Here is a 16,127-nt window from a genome sequence, read left to right as displayed (position 1 = left end):
GAAGTATTAAATTTAAACAACACTCAAGACCAGGGGGTTTAGTATTAAGAAAATTATGTAAGAAAAAATGAGAAATCGAGGGAAGAGAATTGGGGTCCAACTTAGGGAAAATTTATTTTTGTTTTTTATAAAAGGACTAATATTAAGATGGAAGAAATGCCAACTTGCTGACATAAGTTTGGGAATAGGGATGCAGGGGAGGGGGTGGGGGGAAGTCAAGGACTAGGGTTAGAAAATAAGATTTTCGGGAACTATTCATGTTTGTTGTTTTTTATGTTTGTTTTGGTGTGTTGTTTGTGTTTATATAAAATGTGAAAACCCAATAAAAATATTTAAAAAAAAAAAAAAAAAAGACAGAACCCTGTGGCACCCCACTAGTCACTCTTCTCCAGGATGAAGAGGAACCATTGATGAGCACCCTTTGGGTTCGGTCAGTCAGCCAGTTACAAATCCACTGAGTGGTAGCATAGTCAAGACCGCATTTTACCAGCTTCTTTACAAGAATATCATGGGGCACCTTGTCAAATGCCTTGCTGAAATCAAGGTAGGCTACATCCACTGCGTTCCCTTCATCTACCAGGCTTGTAATTCTGTCAAAAAACGAGAATGGAGGAGAGACAGAGACAACTGAAGGAACAGAAGTTGAAGGAGCAACAAAGGAGAGTAGCAGTAGAGGAAAAGCGGAAACAGAAGCTGGAGGAGCAGAAGGTATTGTAGAGCTGAATGCTGTTGCATTAGAGCAGGCATGGCCCAACTCGACCCTCCAGCTGTTTGGGAACTACAATTCCCATCATCCCTGACCACCCGTCCTGTTAGCTAGGGATGATGGGAGTTGTAGTCCCAAAACAGCTGGAGGTTCGAGTTCGGCCACCACTGATTTAAATAGTTAAGAGCAGGCATGGCCCAACTTTTCCCTCCAGCTGTTTGGGGACTACAATTGCCATCATCCCTGACTGCTGGCCTGTTAGCTAGGGATGATGGGAGTTGGAGTCCCCAAACAGCTGGAGGGCCAAGTTGGCACTAGTTGTATCTCTCTTAATCCTCTTTTAAAGTTGTTTTAATTTTTAAAAATCTTTATTAAACATTCAGCCATTATGTACATAAGAGTACACAATGTAACCTGTATACAAACTCCATGTACAAACTCCATATACAGTGGTACCTTGGGTTAAGTACTTAATTCTTTCTGGAGGTCTGTTCTTAACCTGAAACTGTTCTTAACCTGAAGCACCACTTTAGCTAATGGGGCCTCCTGCTGCTGCCGCGCCACAGGAGCACGATTTCTGTTCTCACCCTGAAGCAAAGTTCTTAACCCAAGGTAATATTTCTGGGTTAGTGGAGTCTGTAACCTGAAGCGTATGTAACCCGAGGTACCACTGTACAAAGTTTGCTAAGAAAGGGAAGAAAGGAAAAGGAAAAAAATAGGAGGAGGATTTGGGTATTAAATCCTGCCGTCCAGTCAGCGCTTCCCCTGCGCAGCTCTGCTTGGGGCTTGAGGCCGACCTGAGCAGGAAGACAGAGTCGCAGCGGTCCTGCCGTCCGTGTGAGATAGAGGGATAAATCAAGTCCAGAGACAGTTCGTTGCTATCTTTAAAAAGCGTTTATTTACAAGCCATAAATCAGTCACATTCCATCGGAGCTTTCCGGCATCTTTCCCGTGCTAAAAGCACACACAGTCTCTCTGCTGCTTCTTTCAGTCTAAAGTGAAAGCAACTCTCACAGACAAAGACAGACAAAGCCTGTGACATACGGCCCTGCGTCAGGCCCCTCCCCAGATACAGGACACCAAGGAGTTTTAACCCTGTAAACTCCAAACTCCACACCCCCTCTTGCCCTGCATCTGGGGAAATAAGCAACAATGCTCACCCCAAACACAGACCTTCACAGAACTCCTCGTGCTTCTGGAAGGTTAACGGTTTTGTGAAACCATCAGTGAGGTTCTTGATTGAGGGACAGTATTTCAGAGCAACTAGCCCCTCACGAACGCTCTGACACACATTCTGAAAACGTATGTCCAAATGTTTGGTCCTGGCCTTGAATTGCGCCGTCTCGGCCAATTTCAGGCATGGTTGATTGTCTTCATGCACCACGACGGGAAGACAATGCTCTCCACAGAGTTCCTCGACCAAACACGCATAGAACTCCAACTCTCTGCAAACCTCAGATAGCGCACTGAACTCAGCTTCGGTAGATGAAAGCGCTATAAGACTTTGCTTCCGGGACCTCCACCCAACTACTGAGTTCCCAAACTTCACCACTAGGCCTGACACTGATTTGCGGTCCTCAAGGTTAGCCCAATCTGAATCCACCCATGCAGTCAGCTTGACACCGCCCTCAGCTGACATCTTGAGGCAAAAATCTTTGGTATCTTGCAGGTAACGCAGCACCCGTTTAATACCATTCCAGGCCTGCACACTAGGACTTGAAGCCTCTCTACTGAGCAGATTGACAGCAAACACTATGTCTGGTCTGCTCCACTGTGACAGATACAGTAGACTACCCAGAGCTGACTGAAAGAGTTCAGTATTTTCGAACACAGCGCATTCTACTTGCTGACATTCCTTCACGTAACCAGCCTCCATGGGTGTTTTGGCACCTGCACACTCAGACATTCTGAACTTCTCAAGCAACTGCTCAATCTTACCTTTCTGGCTGAGCAAAAAGCTTCCATCTCTTGCTCTCGTTATCTCTACGCCTAGATACGACTTGACGGCTCCAAGCTGCTTGAGCTTGAACCGTTTCCCAAGCTCCCTAGCAAACTCCTCCACTTGTTTACCTGTTTGTGCCATGATCAAGATATCATCGACAAAGATCTGAGCAGATTGCTGTGTCTCACCTGAACCTTTAAGGTAGAGACAGCTGTCCGCAACACTTCTCCTGAAACCTAGCTCTTCTAAGGCTTCATTCAAACACATGTTCCAATTTCTGGCAGATTGGCGTAATCCATAGATGGATTTGTGCAACCGCCACACGGTGCCTGGCACACTGACTCCAAACCCTGGAGGAGGAAGCATGTACAACTCCTCCTGGAGGTCTGAGTTCAGGTAGGCAACATCCACATCAAAATGGTTCACCTTCCAACCTCTCTGTGCAGCACAAGCTAAAAGCTTTCTCAGAGTCTCGGCCCTCGAGGTCGGTGAATAGACCGCCGTGAAGTGGACACCCTTTTTCTGTGTGAATCCACGAGCTACTAACCTAGCTTTATACTGTGGTTCTCCAGCTTCTGTGGGTTTAAGACGGTAAACCCACCTGCAACTCACAGCCTGCTTTCTAGCCGGCAGCTGTGTGAGTGAGAACACACCAAGAGACTCCATTGAGTTCATCTCCTTCTGCATCGCCTCACGCCATTTGCTAGCTTCTTCCTGAGGCAACTTCTGAACATCCTCAAAGGATTCAGGTTCACATCTAGCCACACCTACCCAGACGCTAATGACTTCGTACCTTTCCGGTGGCTTTCCCTTGGTTGACCTTGCTGACCTCCTCAGCGTGAACTCTGGAACTGCGCCAGACTCACTTGGACCAGCCAGACCATCCCCTGTGTCAGAAACCTCCCCCTCTGACCTGCTGCGCCCTTTTGGCCTCACAGCTGGGTCTGCTGGCGAGGATAGCTCACTCCTCGGCTCAGACTTGACAGAGACCTGTGGAGGGGTCTTGGGACTCCCCTTTGGAGAGGTTCGGAGCCTCTGCCTTGGAGATCCCGGCTCTGGACTCTGTGGCTGTGGACTGTGCACCTCAGCAACAGGTTCAGCTTCGTTCTCCTCCTCTTCCTTATCTGAGTCTAACAGGACATCCGGGTTCCCGTGAAGACGTTTCCACCCACTCTGCTCGCAAAACTCAGCACTGCCGCTAATAAGCAGCTTAGACTGGTTGCCAGTAGGGTATGCGAAACGCCACGCCTTTGAGCCCGGCTCATAGCCTACAAAGATCATTTTCCTAGATCTTGGTTCACCCTTTCTGCGAGTGGCCTTTGGAATGAGGACCCAAGCCTCACAGCCAAACACACGCAAGAAATCCACTTTGGGTTTTTTCCCATGCAGCAGAAAATACGGTGTATCTCCCACACTTGAATTGAACACCCTGTTCTGAACAAAGCATGCCGTCTTATAACTTTCGGCCCAAAAGCGCTGTGGCAGACCCGAGTCTGCCAGCATAGCATTCACTGCTTCCTGCAGGGTGCGGTGTTTTCTCTCCGCAATTCCATTTTGTTGCGGAGAGTAGGGGGCAGTCAATCGATGACTGATACCTTTCTGCCTGAAGAAAGATTGCAGCGCAGAACCTGTGAACTCCGCCCCCCGATCAGATTGAAAGGAAACCACCCTGGCGGAGAAACGCAGCTCTACTGCTGTGATCCAATCCCTGATCAGTGCAGCCGCCTCCCACTTGTGTTTAAGTGTAAACAGCCAGGTGTGTCTCGAAAAATCATCAATCAGAACCAAAACATGCTTTGATCCACTTAAAGAAGCTACCTGCATCGGCCCAGATAAATCTGCATGAACCAGCTCAAAGGGTTTGCTAGTCCTCCTTTCTGACCTGGGATATGTGCATGTCGTGACCTTCGATTGCTTACAAGCTTGACAATCTAAGTATTTATCACATGCCTTGAACCCACACCCAATTGTGTTCTCTGCGGCTCTTTTAACATATGACCACCCTGCATGTCCGAAGCGTCTGTGCCAGAGGTGTAAACAATCATGGTGTGGTGGTACATTTGCACACTGCACTTGTGCTTCTTCAGGGGACTCTGCAACAGTAGCATCAGTGACAGGCATCTGCACCAGAAAGAGCCTGTCCTTCCCCTCAACACTGTAGAGCTTCTTCCCATCCCTGTAAAAATAACACGTATTGTTAGTAAACAACACATCAAACCCATCGGCAACAAGAGCTGATACACTTAAAAGAGAATGAGCAAGGTTGGGGACCACATAAGCTTGCACCTCATGATCTATAAAGGGACAGTATAAGAAACCAGTTTCAGTTAGCTGTCTCTTAGACCCTTCTGCCATCGTGACATAACGTCCAGATTTAACTGTCTTGCAATTTCTCAGGAGCCCACCTGATGGCACCAGGCTGTGGGTGGCTCCCGTATCGACAACAAGAGATAAAGTGGCTCTCTGGCTGTCTTCCGAGGTTGCCATGGTGACGTTCGCACCCCCACTGGGGCCTCTGCCAGTGTCCTTCCTGGTTGCCATGGTTGCTGGAAGGCCTCTGCTGGTGTTCTCACGCTTCGCCGTCTGAGAACCGTTGCTTATCTGCCTTAGCAGGTGGCTGACCTTGCATTCCAACGCCTCTGCAGAACAATGCCCTTCGCTGTTGGACTTCGCCTCAGAGCACAAACAACTCTTGGAGACTTTGGCTTTCCCAGAGCTCTTGGAACGGCCTGCACGGCCTGCACCCCCACTGGGTGCCCAGCTGCCTGAGGAACGGTCTGCTACTGCCTTCCTCTTCCCAGCTCTCAGCCTCTCTCCCGGACCATCACACAGACGTGTTGAAGCATAGAAACAGCATCTCAAAACAGTCCCAGCCCCCTCTGGGCTTGGTGCTTTCTCTGGGCATCTCTTAGCCCCCTCTGGTCTGGCTCCCACTGCGGCCTGACATGCCGTATTCAGTGCCTGCCACGTGACCCAGGGCTTCTTCCCTTGGAGCTTTGGCAACAGCCAAGCATCAATGCTGGCCCTTAAAATGGCTAGCACCCTTTGCTCTCTCTCCAGAGCAGCAGCCACGTCTGCTTCACAAGCTTCCACTGCTCCTGCAGACTTCTCAGCCTCTGCAGCTGCAGCACCGGGCTGGGCAGGAACTTGTTCAGCTTGTGTACACTCCCAAAGCTGCCTTTCTGCCAGCCAGTAGTACATGCGCTTACTCCAGGCTTCCCAATTGGCCCCATGCAGTCTTTCACTGGGGTAGCTCTCATGGCCTTGCTGTTGCTGAGCAGCAGCCATCTTCCTCCCCCCGGGGCTTAAGCGTACTCACACGTTGCCAGCTAGCTGGTCCTCTGAAGCAGCAGCCTCCTCTTGGCTCCGCTCTCCACCAGCCTCTCCCACTGCCCTTCCTGGCAGGAGCTCAAAGCAGCTTAAAGCTGGCAGCCTTCTTCCCTCCTCACACTTGGCAGGAAACACGGAAGAGCCATAACCTTTGGGTATTAAATCCTGCCGTCCAGTCAGCGCTTCCCCTGCGCAGCTCTGCTTGGGGCTTGAGGCCGACCTGGGCAGGAAGACAGAGTCGCAGCAGTCCTGCCGTCCGTGTGACATAGAGGGATAAATCAAGTCCAGAGACAGTTCATTGCTATCTCTAAAAAGCGTTTATTTACAAGCCATAAATCAGTCACATTCCATTGGAGCTTTCCGGCATCTTTCCCGTGCTAAAAGCACACACAGTCTCTCTGCTGCTTCTTTCAGTCTAAAGTGAAAGCAACTCTCACAGACAAAGACAGACAAAGCCTGTGACGTACGGCCCTGCGTCAGGCCCCTCCCCAGATACAGGACACCAAGGAGTTTTAACCCTGTAAACTCCAAACTCCACAGGATAATAATAATAATAATTTATTTCTACCTCGCCCATCTAGCTGTGTTTCCCCCAGCCACGCTTGATAGCTTCCAACAGAATAATAATAATTATAATAAAAATAAAAATTTATTATTTCTACCCCTCCCATCTGGCTGGGTTTCCCCAGCCACTCTTGGCGGCTTCCAACAGAATAATGATAACGATTTTTGTTATTCCAATCATTATTCAAATATTCTTTAAATACTATCCATTCTTTATTAACCTTCTGAGTCAAGTATCTTCGAAGTCTCTCTGTCTTTTTTGCCAGTTGTATATATTCTACCATTGGGGTCGGCAAGGTTTACCAGCCATGGGCTGGATCACTCCCACAAAGATCGTCCGTGGGCCGGACTGGTTCAGCGCAATGCCGGAAATTGCGCCTGCGCATGCCCAGATGCCGGAAATCGTGCCTGCGCAGAAGCGAGTTCTGGCGTCTGGACATGCGCAGACATGATTTTCGGTATCCGCTCGTGCACAGACACGGTTTCCGGCACCACGCGGCGAGTCCCCCGCTGTGCTGGGGGACTCACCGAGTGGGCACCTCGGTTTGGGGACGGCTCGTGGGCCAGTAAAACGGTCTTCGTGGGCTGCATCTGGTCCATGGGCCGCACGTTGCCAACCCCTGTTCTAACATTTGGGCCCGCCCATTGGGTTTTGTGGGAATATTCTCACTTTTTCAATTCGTCACCACTCAAATTCTGGCTGCTGTCATTGCATGCATGAAGAGTGCTCTCTAACCTTTTTCTTAATTTCTGTTGGCATGATTTCTAATTAGGAAGGCCTCCAGGGTTTTTTTGTAAATGGGCATTTGAGTATCTTTTCCAGTTCAGTATATATAATAAAGGTAAAGGACCGGTGTTTTCACCACAGTGCCAGCCGCGTCCCACTTCCGAGGAGACTTGGACATTTCGGAATACGAAGAGCCAGCTGCAACCTAGAGAATGGTGTTTACAAGACAGAGCTATAAAGAGCTGGGAATCCCCCTCACCAAAGCGGCTGAACCCTCTACAAGAGGAAGGCAGGTGAAAATATCACAATACTTTAAACCGAAAACAGATAAAATAAATAATGCTGACAAACGACACCCCCACGAATGGTCCATAGACTGCACCAGGTACGGGGAGCTAATGGAAATAGACGAAAAAGGGGTGGGAGTCAATCTGGCAACAGAAATAAAACAAGTTGCCATAGAAGATGAAACCTCAGTGATTCAACCGGGGCTGGAGCAGGAACAAGAGTCACAAGAGGAAAACCCAGTAATTAAGACAGATGAGCCCTCCCAAAGACCTAGGCCCGGGGAGAAGATGGGGTTTCACATTGTGACGAATGAGGACCTGGAGGACACAAGAGCCCAATATCTGGACTTGGAATGCCTCCCCTACATACTAACAGGGCTATATAATGATCTGTTAAACGAACAGAAGTTGCAGATAGGCAGAGAACTGGGACACATCAAAGACTTCCTCTCAGAATGCTTGGGCCTACTTACCACTCTGACTGAAATAACCAGGAGAATAGACAACTTGCATTCATATAAAATTCTCTCTAGCACACCAAACAATAACACCAGTAAGGAAAATAAAACCCGACATAATGTGGAAAAAAGGAAAACATCTAGGATCAAAGCAAACCAGAAGGGAAACTTAATTGACCCTAAGAAACCCCTCTTAAAGGGGAAGTGCCCCAGGAATAAAGAGAAGAAGCCCAAGAATATAAAAATGGGAAGGAAGACAAAGCTCCTATCTCGAACAAAGAAAATGAACCTCACAAGACTATTTAAGCTATTAGAAAATTCAAATCCAACGAACCCAGCTAACCCAGTCCTGCCACCCCTTGATAAAAGCCGAAGCCCAAGCCCAAATAAAAACCTCCATAAGGCTGGGCTTTTCAATTCAACAGAGGAACTCCATAAGGCTAGGCTTCATAATTCAACAGAGCAACTAGCGCTCTCGAATGGAACCACGGGAAAATCAAGAGAAAACCCGATACCTAAGCAAGAAACTATTCCTAAAACAACATACTCTCGCAGAAATCTAATTCTAAATAAACAAAAATTCATCATCCTACCTGTATATATGCACAAAGATCTCCTTTCTCCAGCACAACAGAGAATTTATATTCTCAAGAAAATTGAATTAGCCGTTAGAGGGTTCGTCCCAGCAAAAAACATCATTAATGTTAAATTTCTGCCATCAGACAAGGACCTAAACAGAGTTGTGGTAACATTCAGAGACTGGCACACAACCAAACTAGTTTCAGACAATAAGGACAAGCTACAAAGAGTTGGATTGCAGGTGACTCGCCTATTCGAAGTGTCCGGTACTCCCATTCCTCTCATCGAAACAATCAAGACTGATAAGATAAAAATAAAGCCAACAATGTCTATGACGGACGAGAACTGTAAGATGCTTCAACTAGAGGCAGACAAAGCCCCAAACCAGCTGGCTAAAAGACCAAAAACCCTACCCCCAAACCACGTACCAGATGAAAGCTCCAACACAGAGAAGGAAAACCGCTTCATAGCAACTATTGAACAAATACATAAAGCTCAGGACGCACTAATTGAAAGATTAGCATCCATAAGGAAATCTATTACACTCCTAGCCACACCCGTCACCAGGGAATTTAACTATGCAACCTATACCACAAAACCTTTATCCAACAGTGAGTGGATACTAAGGCTATTCCTATCGCCAGAGGAACTCGGACCTACGGAACCACCTATAACAAAGAAAACAATAACACATCAAGCTGAAATAGCGGTACCACCAGGCAAGAACGGTTCAATCTTTGTGGACAACCTAGGAGCCCTAGACACCATTCACACGGACTGAAATAAGGTCACGGGGAAAGAACGCCCCTCCGGGACACTAAAATATGTCCAAGTTCACACCGTGCCAAAATGTCCCACTACATGGACTTCCGGTCGGCGCCAGCGTTAATGGTGGTCCTCTTTCCGAGCTCCGGAGGAGGACTGCTCTGCGAGTTCGGGTCTGACCCGCTACGGCAAGCGGGGGACCCCTAAAATCACAGGCGCTGAAGCCTGTGAACAAGGAGACTCAGTGGGCACCAGAAGCGCTCCCCCTTACTGTAGAAAGAGCCTTTTTAAAGGCTCCGGAACGGCATCGGGAGAGCGCGGTGCTGAGAGTCGCTACCCAGCCCGCAGGGTGAAGCCGCGTCGCCATTGATGGAGAGCGCCGATTCCTTCCTGTAAATCTGAAACTGAAAAACCCGTGAGTAAGACTGAACGCTAATTTGGGACTCTTTTAAAGAAAATTTGGCTGAAAACGGGGGAGGTAAAAATTAAGGAAGTCTGCCTTCCCCCGACTGCATGACAGCTAAAGCAACGGAAATTTAGAGCTGCATCCGTATGAGACATCTTTTGACTACTTAAACCTGACATTGGATCTAGATCTTCCCTCTTGCAAGCAGGGCAGAGGGGAGGAAAAGGGACATTAAGAACTGCATGATTTATCTAAAAAAGAAAAAAGCCTTCTGCTGCCTTAATGCCCTGAAGCGGACTGCCAAATAAGACATTAGGGCACTGAACTGTCTTTAAACTCCCGGGAAAGTTACATAGTTGGAGTTTTGTTTGATACAAAGTTTTTGGACCTTGTTGCTACAGTATATTGGAGCATGCTGAAATAGTATCTACTGGAAAAAGTGCTGTAACAGATATTTTCAAGCCTCCTGATATATTTGTCTCTAACTTCTTTGTCTCCATACTCGGACATTTTGGTTTGCTCCCCCTAGAGGGCCAAAGTAACGGCTGAAACAGTCTAGGACAGTGGAATTTTCCATCAGGGGATTGTTTTCCTGGGAACGACCTTGGGACATGAGTGGCCCAGCGGAAGAGATAACCACAAGAGCTAAAGCTAAGCAACAACAATACCAGCAACAGCAACAAAAGAAAAGAGGCTCAATTACCGGCGTAACTCCTATAGGAACAACAGGACAAGAAAAAGTGACAGCTGCCTCCATGGAGTCAGTGACACAAGCGCTACTCAAGATAAATCAGTCTTTGGAGACCTTGACAAAGCAGAGTACAGAAAATACACAGAAATTAACAGAACTAACAGCAAGATTGGATTTGAATACAGAATCTATAAACAGGCTGGTCCAAGAAAATTCCGCAACACGTAAGATTGCAGAGGAAGCTAGAACTATTGCTGGAGAGACTCAAGAGAACTTGGAACCGATTGCTAAAAAGGTTCATGAACATGATGCAACTCTGGCCTTGTGGGAATTACAGAGAAAGGAAAGAAACCTGAAATTAAGATTGATTCCCGAGAGTGAAGGAGACAACCTAGCGGAGTTTTTAACACAAGAGTTTGCTGATTTCTGGGAAGACTTGGAGGAGGAAGAATTTAAGATAACAACAGCATTTAGACTGGGCAGAAGACAGAACAGAAAGACCCCGAGGGACTGCTTGATTACCCTTAGATCGAAGGAAGAAAGAGATAAAATATTAAAATTACATTACCAAAAGGCCTTGCAAATTGAAAACTCATCCATACAGATCTTCAAAGACATCCCTAAACATATCTTGGAGTTGAGAACCTTCTATAAGGATCTGGTTTACCTGCTGAAGAAGAACACCATCCCTTTTAGGTGGGAGTTCCCACAAGGACTGTCTTTTGACTACAAGGGAAAGAAGGTGAAAATAAAGACAATACAAGACAAAGAAAGATTCCTGGAAAGAAACCAAGAGGACTTATAGAAGGGAACTGTGGACCCAATTGCAGAACAAAGGAGAGCACTAGACATTCTTAACCTATCGTTTGGACTTAACCCAGCACCATCAGAGGAAGAGCAACAACTTGGAGCGGTTGGAGGAGTAACAGAAAAATAACAAGATGGCCCTGCAATTCCTTAGCTGGAATTGTAATGGGCTGAACATGCCTTTGAAGAGACGCCAAGTGTTCCATATTTTGAAAAGAGAACAATTGGACTTGATTTGTTTACAAGAAACCCATGTAACCAGAGCACACAGGAAACTACTCATAAATAAAAGATTAGGACAAGAATTCATTTCATCGGATAAAGTTAAGAAAAGAGGAGTCGTGATTTATGTAAAAGAAAAATGGGTCCCAAAAATGATGTTTAAAGACGAGCAAGGAAGATATCTGGCAGTTGAAATACAAGTACAAGGAGAAAAATTCTTAATAGTTGGAATTTATGCACCAAATGAAGGCAAGGCGGAATTCTTCAAGAAACTCCATGAAACTTTGATGGACTATTTGGATTACAATATGATAATTATGGGAGACATGAACGGTGTAGTTTCTACAAATATGGATAAGGCACAAAGACTGACAATTTCCAAGGAAGGGAGACTTCCGAAGACCTTCTTTGAGATGACGGAAAATATGGACCTAATAGACATATGGAGAACAAGGAACCCTCTTGAGAGAGAGGGAACTTTTTTCTCCCAAGCAATGATGACCTGGACCAGAATTGATCAAATTTGGATCACTAGTGGGATGGCTCCAAGGATTAGGAGGGTAGAAATCTGCCCAAAAACTTGCTCCGACCATAACGCCGTGAAGATGGAAATGAAACTTACAATAACTGGTCAATTTAGATGGAGGATGAATGACACCCTGTTTCGAGATAAGGAGATCCACATGAAGGCCCAAAAAACCCTAAAGGACTATTTTGAAATAAATCTAAAGGCCGATGTGGAAAAAAGAGTGATTTGGGACGCAAGTAAAGCTGTGATGCGAGGATTTTTGATTCAGCAAAACTCAATAAAAAAGAGAAAGCAGAATGAGAAGAAGGAAAAGATTTTGGAAAAGATAAAAGAAGGAGAGAAAAAATTAAGATCAAAACCAAAGTCCCAAGAGATCTTGAGAGAGATTAAGTTATACCAAACACAATATATGGAATTGATGAATCAAGAGATTGAATGGAAGATAAAGCAAATGAAACAAAAAACCTTCGAATCGGCAGATAAATGTGGCAAACTTCTGGCATGGCAATTAAAGAAAAGGCAGAAATTAAATACAGTTACAAGCCTAGAAGTGGATGGAAAGAATATATCTAAACCCAATGGGATTAGAAACTGTTTTCTGAGTTATTTTAAAAAACTTTACTCTCAAGGGCCACAAAATGAAGAGGACATAGATAAATTCCTTAATAAATATGGATTACAAAAAATCTCTCATCAAAGCAAGGTGGATCTAAACCAGAGAATAACAGAACAAGAGATAGAGGGTGCCATTCAGGACATGCAACTGGGCAAATCTCCAGGACCAGATGGACTGACTTCCAGATACTACAAATCGTTAAAGGAGTGGTTGGTTCAACCGTTAAAGGAAGTCTGTAATGAGATCTTAGAGGGAAAAAAGGCACCAGAATCGTGGAAAGAAGCGTATATTTCACTCATACCAAAGACAGAGACTGAAAAGACTCAACTTAGGAACTACCGCCCAATATCATTACTTAATGTGGATTACAAAATTTTTGCAGACATTATGGCGAAAAGATTTAAAAGAGTGCTGATGGAGAAGATTCATAGGGACCAAGCTGGCTTTCTCCCAAAGAGGCACTTATCTGACAATGTAAAGAATATAATAGACATTTTGGAACGGCTAGAGGTGAATATAAACACTAAAGCAGTGTTAATCTTTGTGGACGCGGAGAAAGCCTTCGACAATATTTCTTGGAGCTTTATGAAAAAGAATCTTCATGGGATGGGGGTAGGCCAAAGTTTCGAGAATGGTATAGGTGCGATATATTCTGAACAAAAAGCTAAGCTGATTGTAAATAATGTGATAATGAAGGAACTTAGGATAGAAAAAGGAACACGACAGGGGTGCCCAATTTCCCCATTGCTTTTTATCTCTGTTCTGGAGGTGTTGCTGAACATGATTAGAAATGACCAGCAGGTTAAAGGTGTACAGGTCGGAGTTAAACATTACAAGTTAAAGGCCTTTGCAGATGACCTAGTATTGACTCTACAGGAGCCAGACACTAGTACGAAAAGGGTGTTGGAAATAATCCAACAATTTGGCCAGGTAGCCGGATTTAAACTGAACAAACAAAAAACTAAAGTACTAGAAAAAAACCTAACAGATACGGAGAAGGAGAAATTTCAAGAAGAGACAGGTTTGACAGTGGTTAAGAAGGTGAAATACCTAGGGGTTCATTTAACATCTAAAAATTTGAACTTGTATAAGGACAACAATGAAAAATGCTGGTCAGAAATTAAAAAAGATCTAGAAATATGGTCCAATTTAAAACTGTCAATGTTAGGCCGAATTGCAGTTATTAAGATGAATGTATTGCCTAGAATGTTATTTTTGTTTCAAACTTTGCAGATCCTTGACAAGATGGACTGTTTCAAGAGGTGGCAGAAAGACATTGCGAGATTTGTCTGGCAGGGCAAAAAGCCCAGAATAAAATTTAAAGTACTTACAGATGCTAAATAAAGAGGGGGATTTGCCCTGCCGGACTTAAAACTTTACTATGAAGCAGCAGCGTTTTGCTGGCTGAAAGAGTGGATGCTCCTCGAGAACACAGATATCTTGGATTTAGAAGGTTTTAATAATACATTTGGTTGGCATGCATATCTATGGTATGATAAAGTCAAAGTGCATAGGGCCTTTAAAAATCACATTGTCAGAAAAGCGTTGTTTAATGTTTGGATAAGATATAAAGACTTGTTGGAAAACAAAACCCCTAGATGGTTGTCACCCTTGGAGGCTAAGGCACTGAAGAAACTCAATGTGGAGGTCGGATGGCCAAAGTATTGGGAAATTTTGGAACAGGATGGAGATAAATTGAAATTACAAAGTCAGGAGAAATTGAAACCTAAAGTACAAGACTGGCTTCAATATTACCAGATAATGGAGGTTTACAAACAGGACAGGAAAATTGGCTTCCAGGTGGAAAAATCAAAATTAGAGACTGAACTGTTAGAACCCAATACTAAGAATTTGTCAAGAATGTATAATTTGCTGCTGAAATGGAATACACAAGATGAAACAGTTAAATCAGCTATGATTAAGTGGGCACAAGACATTGGTCATAACATTTTGTTCGCTGACTGGGAATGGTTGTGGAACACCGGTATTAAATTTACGGCATGTAATGCCTTAAAGGAAAACATTATGAAAATGATCTATAGGTGGTACATGACCCCAGTCAAGCTAGCAAAAATTTATCATTTGCCTGATAATAAGTGTTGGAAATGTAAAGAAACTGAAGGTACTTTCTATCACCTTTGGTGGACATGCCCGAAGATTAAGGCTTTCTGGGAAACGATATATAATGAAATGAAAAAGGTACTTAAATGTACTTTCCTTAAGAAACCAGAGGCCTTTCTCTTGGGCATTGTCGGCCAATTGGTGTCAAAGAAAGATAGAACTTTCTTTATGTATGCTACCACAGCAGCAAGAATACTTATCGCAAAGTATTGGAAGACACAAGATCTACCCACTCTGGAAGAATGGCAGATGAAAGTGATGGACTACATGACATTGGCCGAGATGACTGGCAGAATCCGTGACCAGGGAAAAGAGACGGCGGAAGAAGAATGGAAGAAGTTTAAAATCTACCTTAAGGACTATTACAAACTTGATGAATGTTAGAATGTCGAGGTTTTGAGAAAGAAAGGGTTACAGTGATATAAGATTAGATTGAAGGAAAGATTAAGAGGACAGAGGCTTGAGAGAAACAATTAGAAGTTGCTAAAAATTTTGGACATCGGGATGCAGAAAGGGGAGGTATGGGGGAGTCTGAGAAACAAGGTTTTAGGAAAAAAGGTTATGAAACTATACGTGTTTGTATGTCTTTTTATTTGTTTGTATTGTCTTAAAAAATTTGTAAAACCAATAAAAAATTTTATATATAAAAAAAATATGTCCCACTACACACCCCAAAACGGACATAATGAATGATAAATCCCAAATTGGCTATAAACCTAAGTTTGATTGTCCCTTGAGATGTCTGACAACCAAAAATCACAAGCTGACCACCTGTACGTGGAACATCGCAGGGTGGGGAGCTAAAAGCAAAGATCCCAATCTAATGGACTTCCACACTAAATTTGACATCCTGTTCATCCAGGAAACCTGGTCGATAGACGAGCTCTACCTGGATAATTACCAATCGTGTATTAAAAGAGCAACACCTAGTCAAAGAGGGGGCAGACCCAAAGGAGGCTTAGCCTTACTGTTCTCAACGCAGATACAAGCTAATATTATCCAATTAACCTCCAATTATGAATGGTTTGTAGCAGCAGTTTTAGATTTCGGACAAAGCAAACTGCTATGCATAAACTTATACTTACCTACATGTCGTCGGCAGGCACAAGTAGAACAACTATGGAAAGAAGTGGAAGCCCACGTGGTGCGATGGAGGAGACAACACCCGTCAGCCATGATATTACTAGCTGGTGACCTAAACGCAAGAGTGGGCCCTAACGACAACGCCCTATATGCACATTTTCACCAATGGCCTCCAGAAATGGAAACTATCCCACCCCTAATGATAAGATCACCCTACGATAAGACATGCAACATTGGAGGACTACATTTAGCACACATGGCCTACAGACAGAATCTACACTTACTGAATGGGGC

At 44.7% G+C, this 16,127-nt stretch overlaps 1 protein-coding gene across 1 annotated transcript in view; it reads left to right on the top strand.

Moving 5' to 3' along the window:
- The window catches only part of LOC308578050 (MAP7 domain-containing protein 3-like), a gene marked incomplete at both ends in the record, with an annotated part of 124,739 nt that overhangs the window by 12,490 nt on the left and 96,122 nt on the right, over positions 1-16,127 (top strand). The window contains 1 exon segment of the mRNA XM_081178335.1: positions 606-708. Within this exon segment, the coding sequence (XP_081034461.1) occupies positions 606-708 (103 nt within the window).

Source organism: Podarcis bocagei (genome assembly GCF_964188305.1).
Source record: "Podarcis bocagei genome assembly, chromosome: W".
Classification (NCBI taxonomy): domain Eukaryota; kingdom Metazoa; phylum Chordata; class Lepidosauria; order Squamata; family Lacertidae; genus Podarcis; species Podarcis bocagei.
This window is presented reverse-complemented; position numbering and strand designations above follow the sequence as displayed.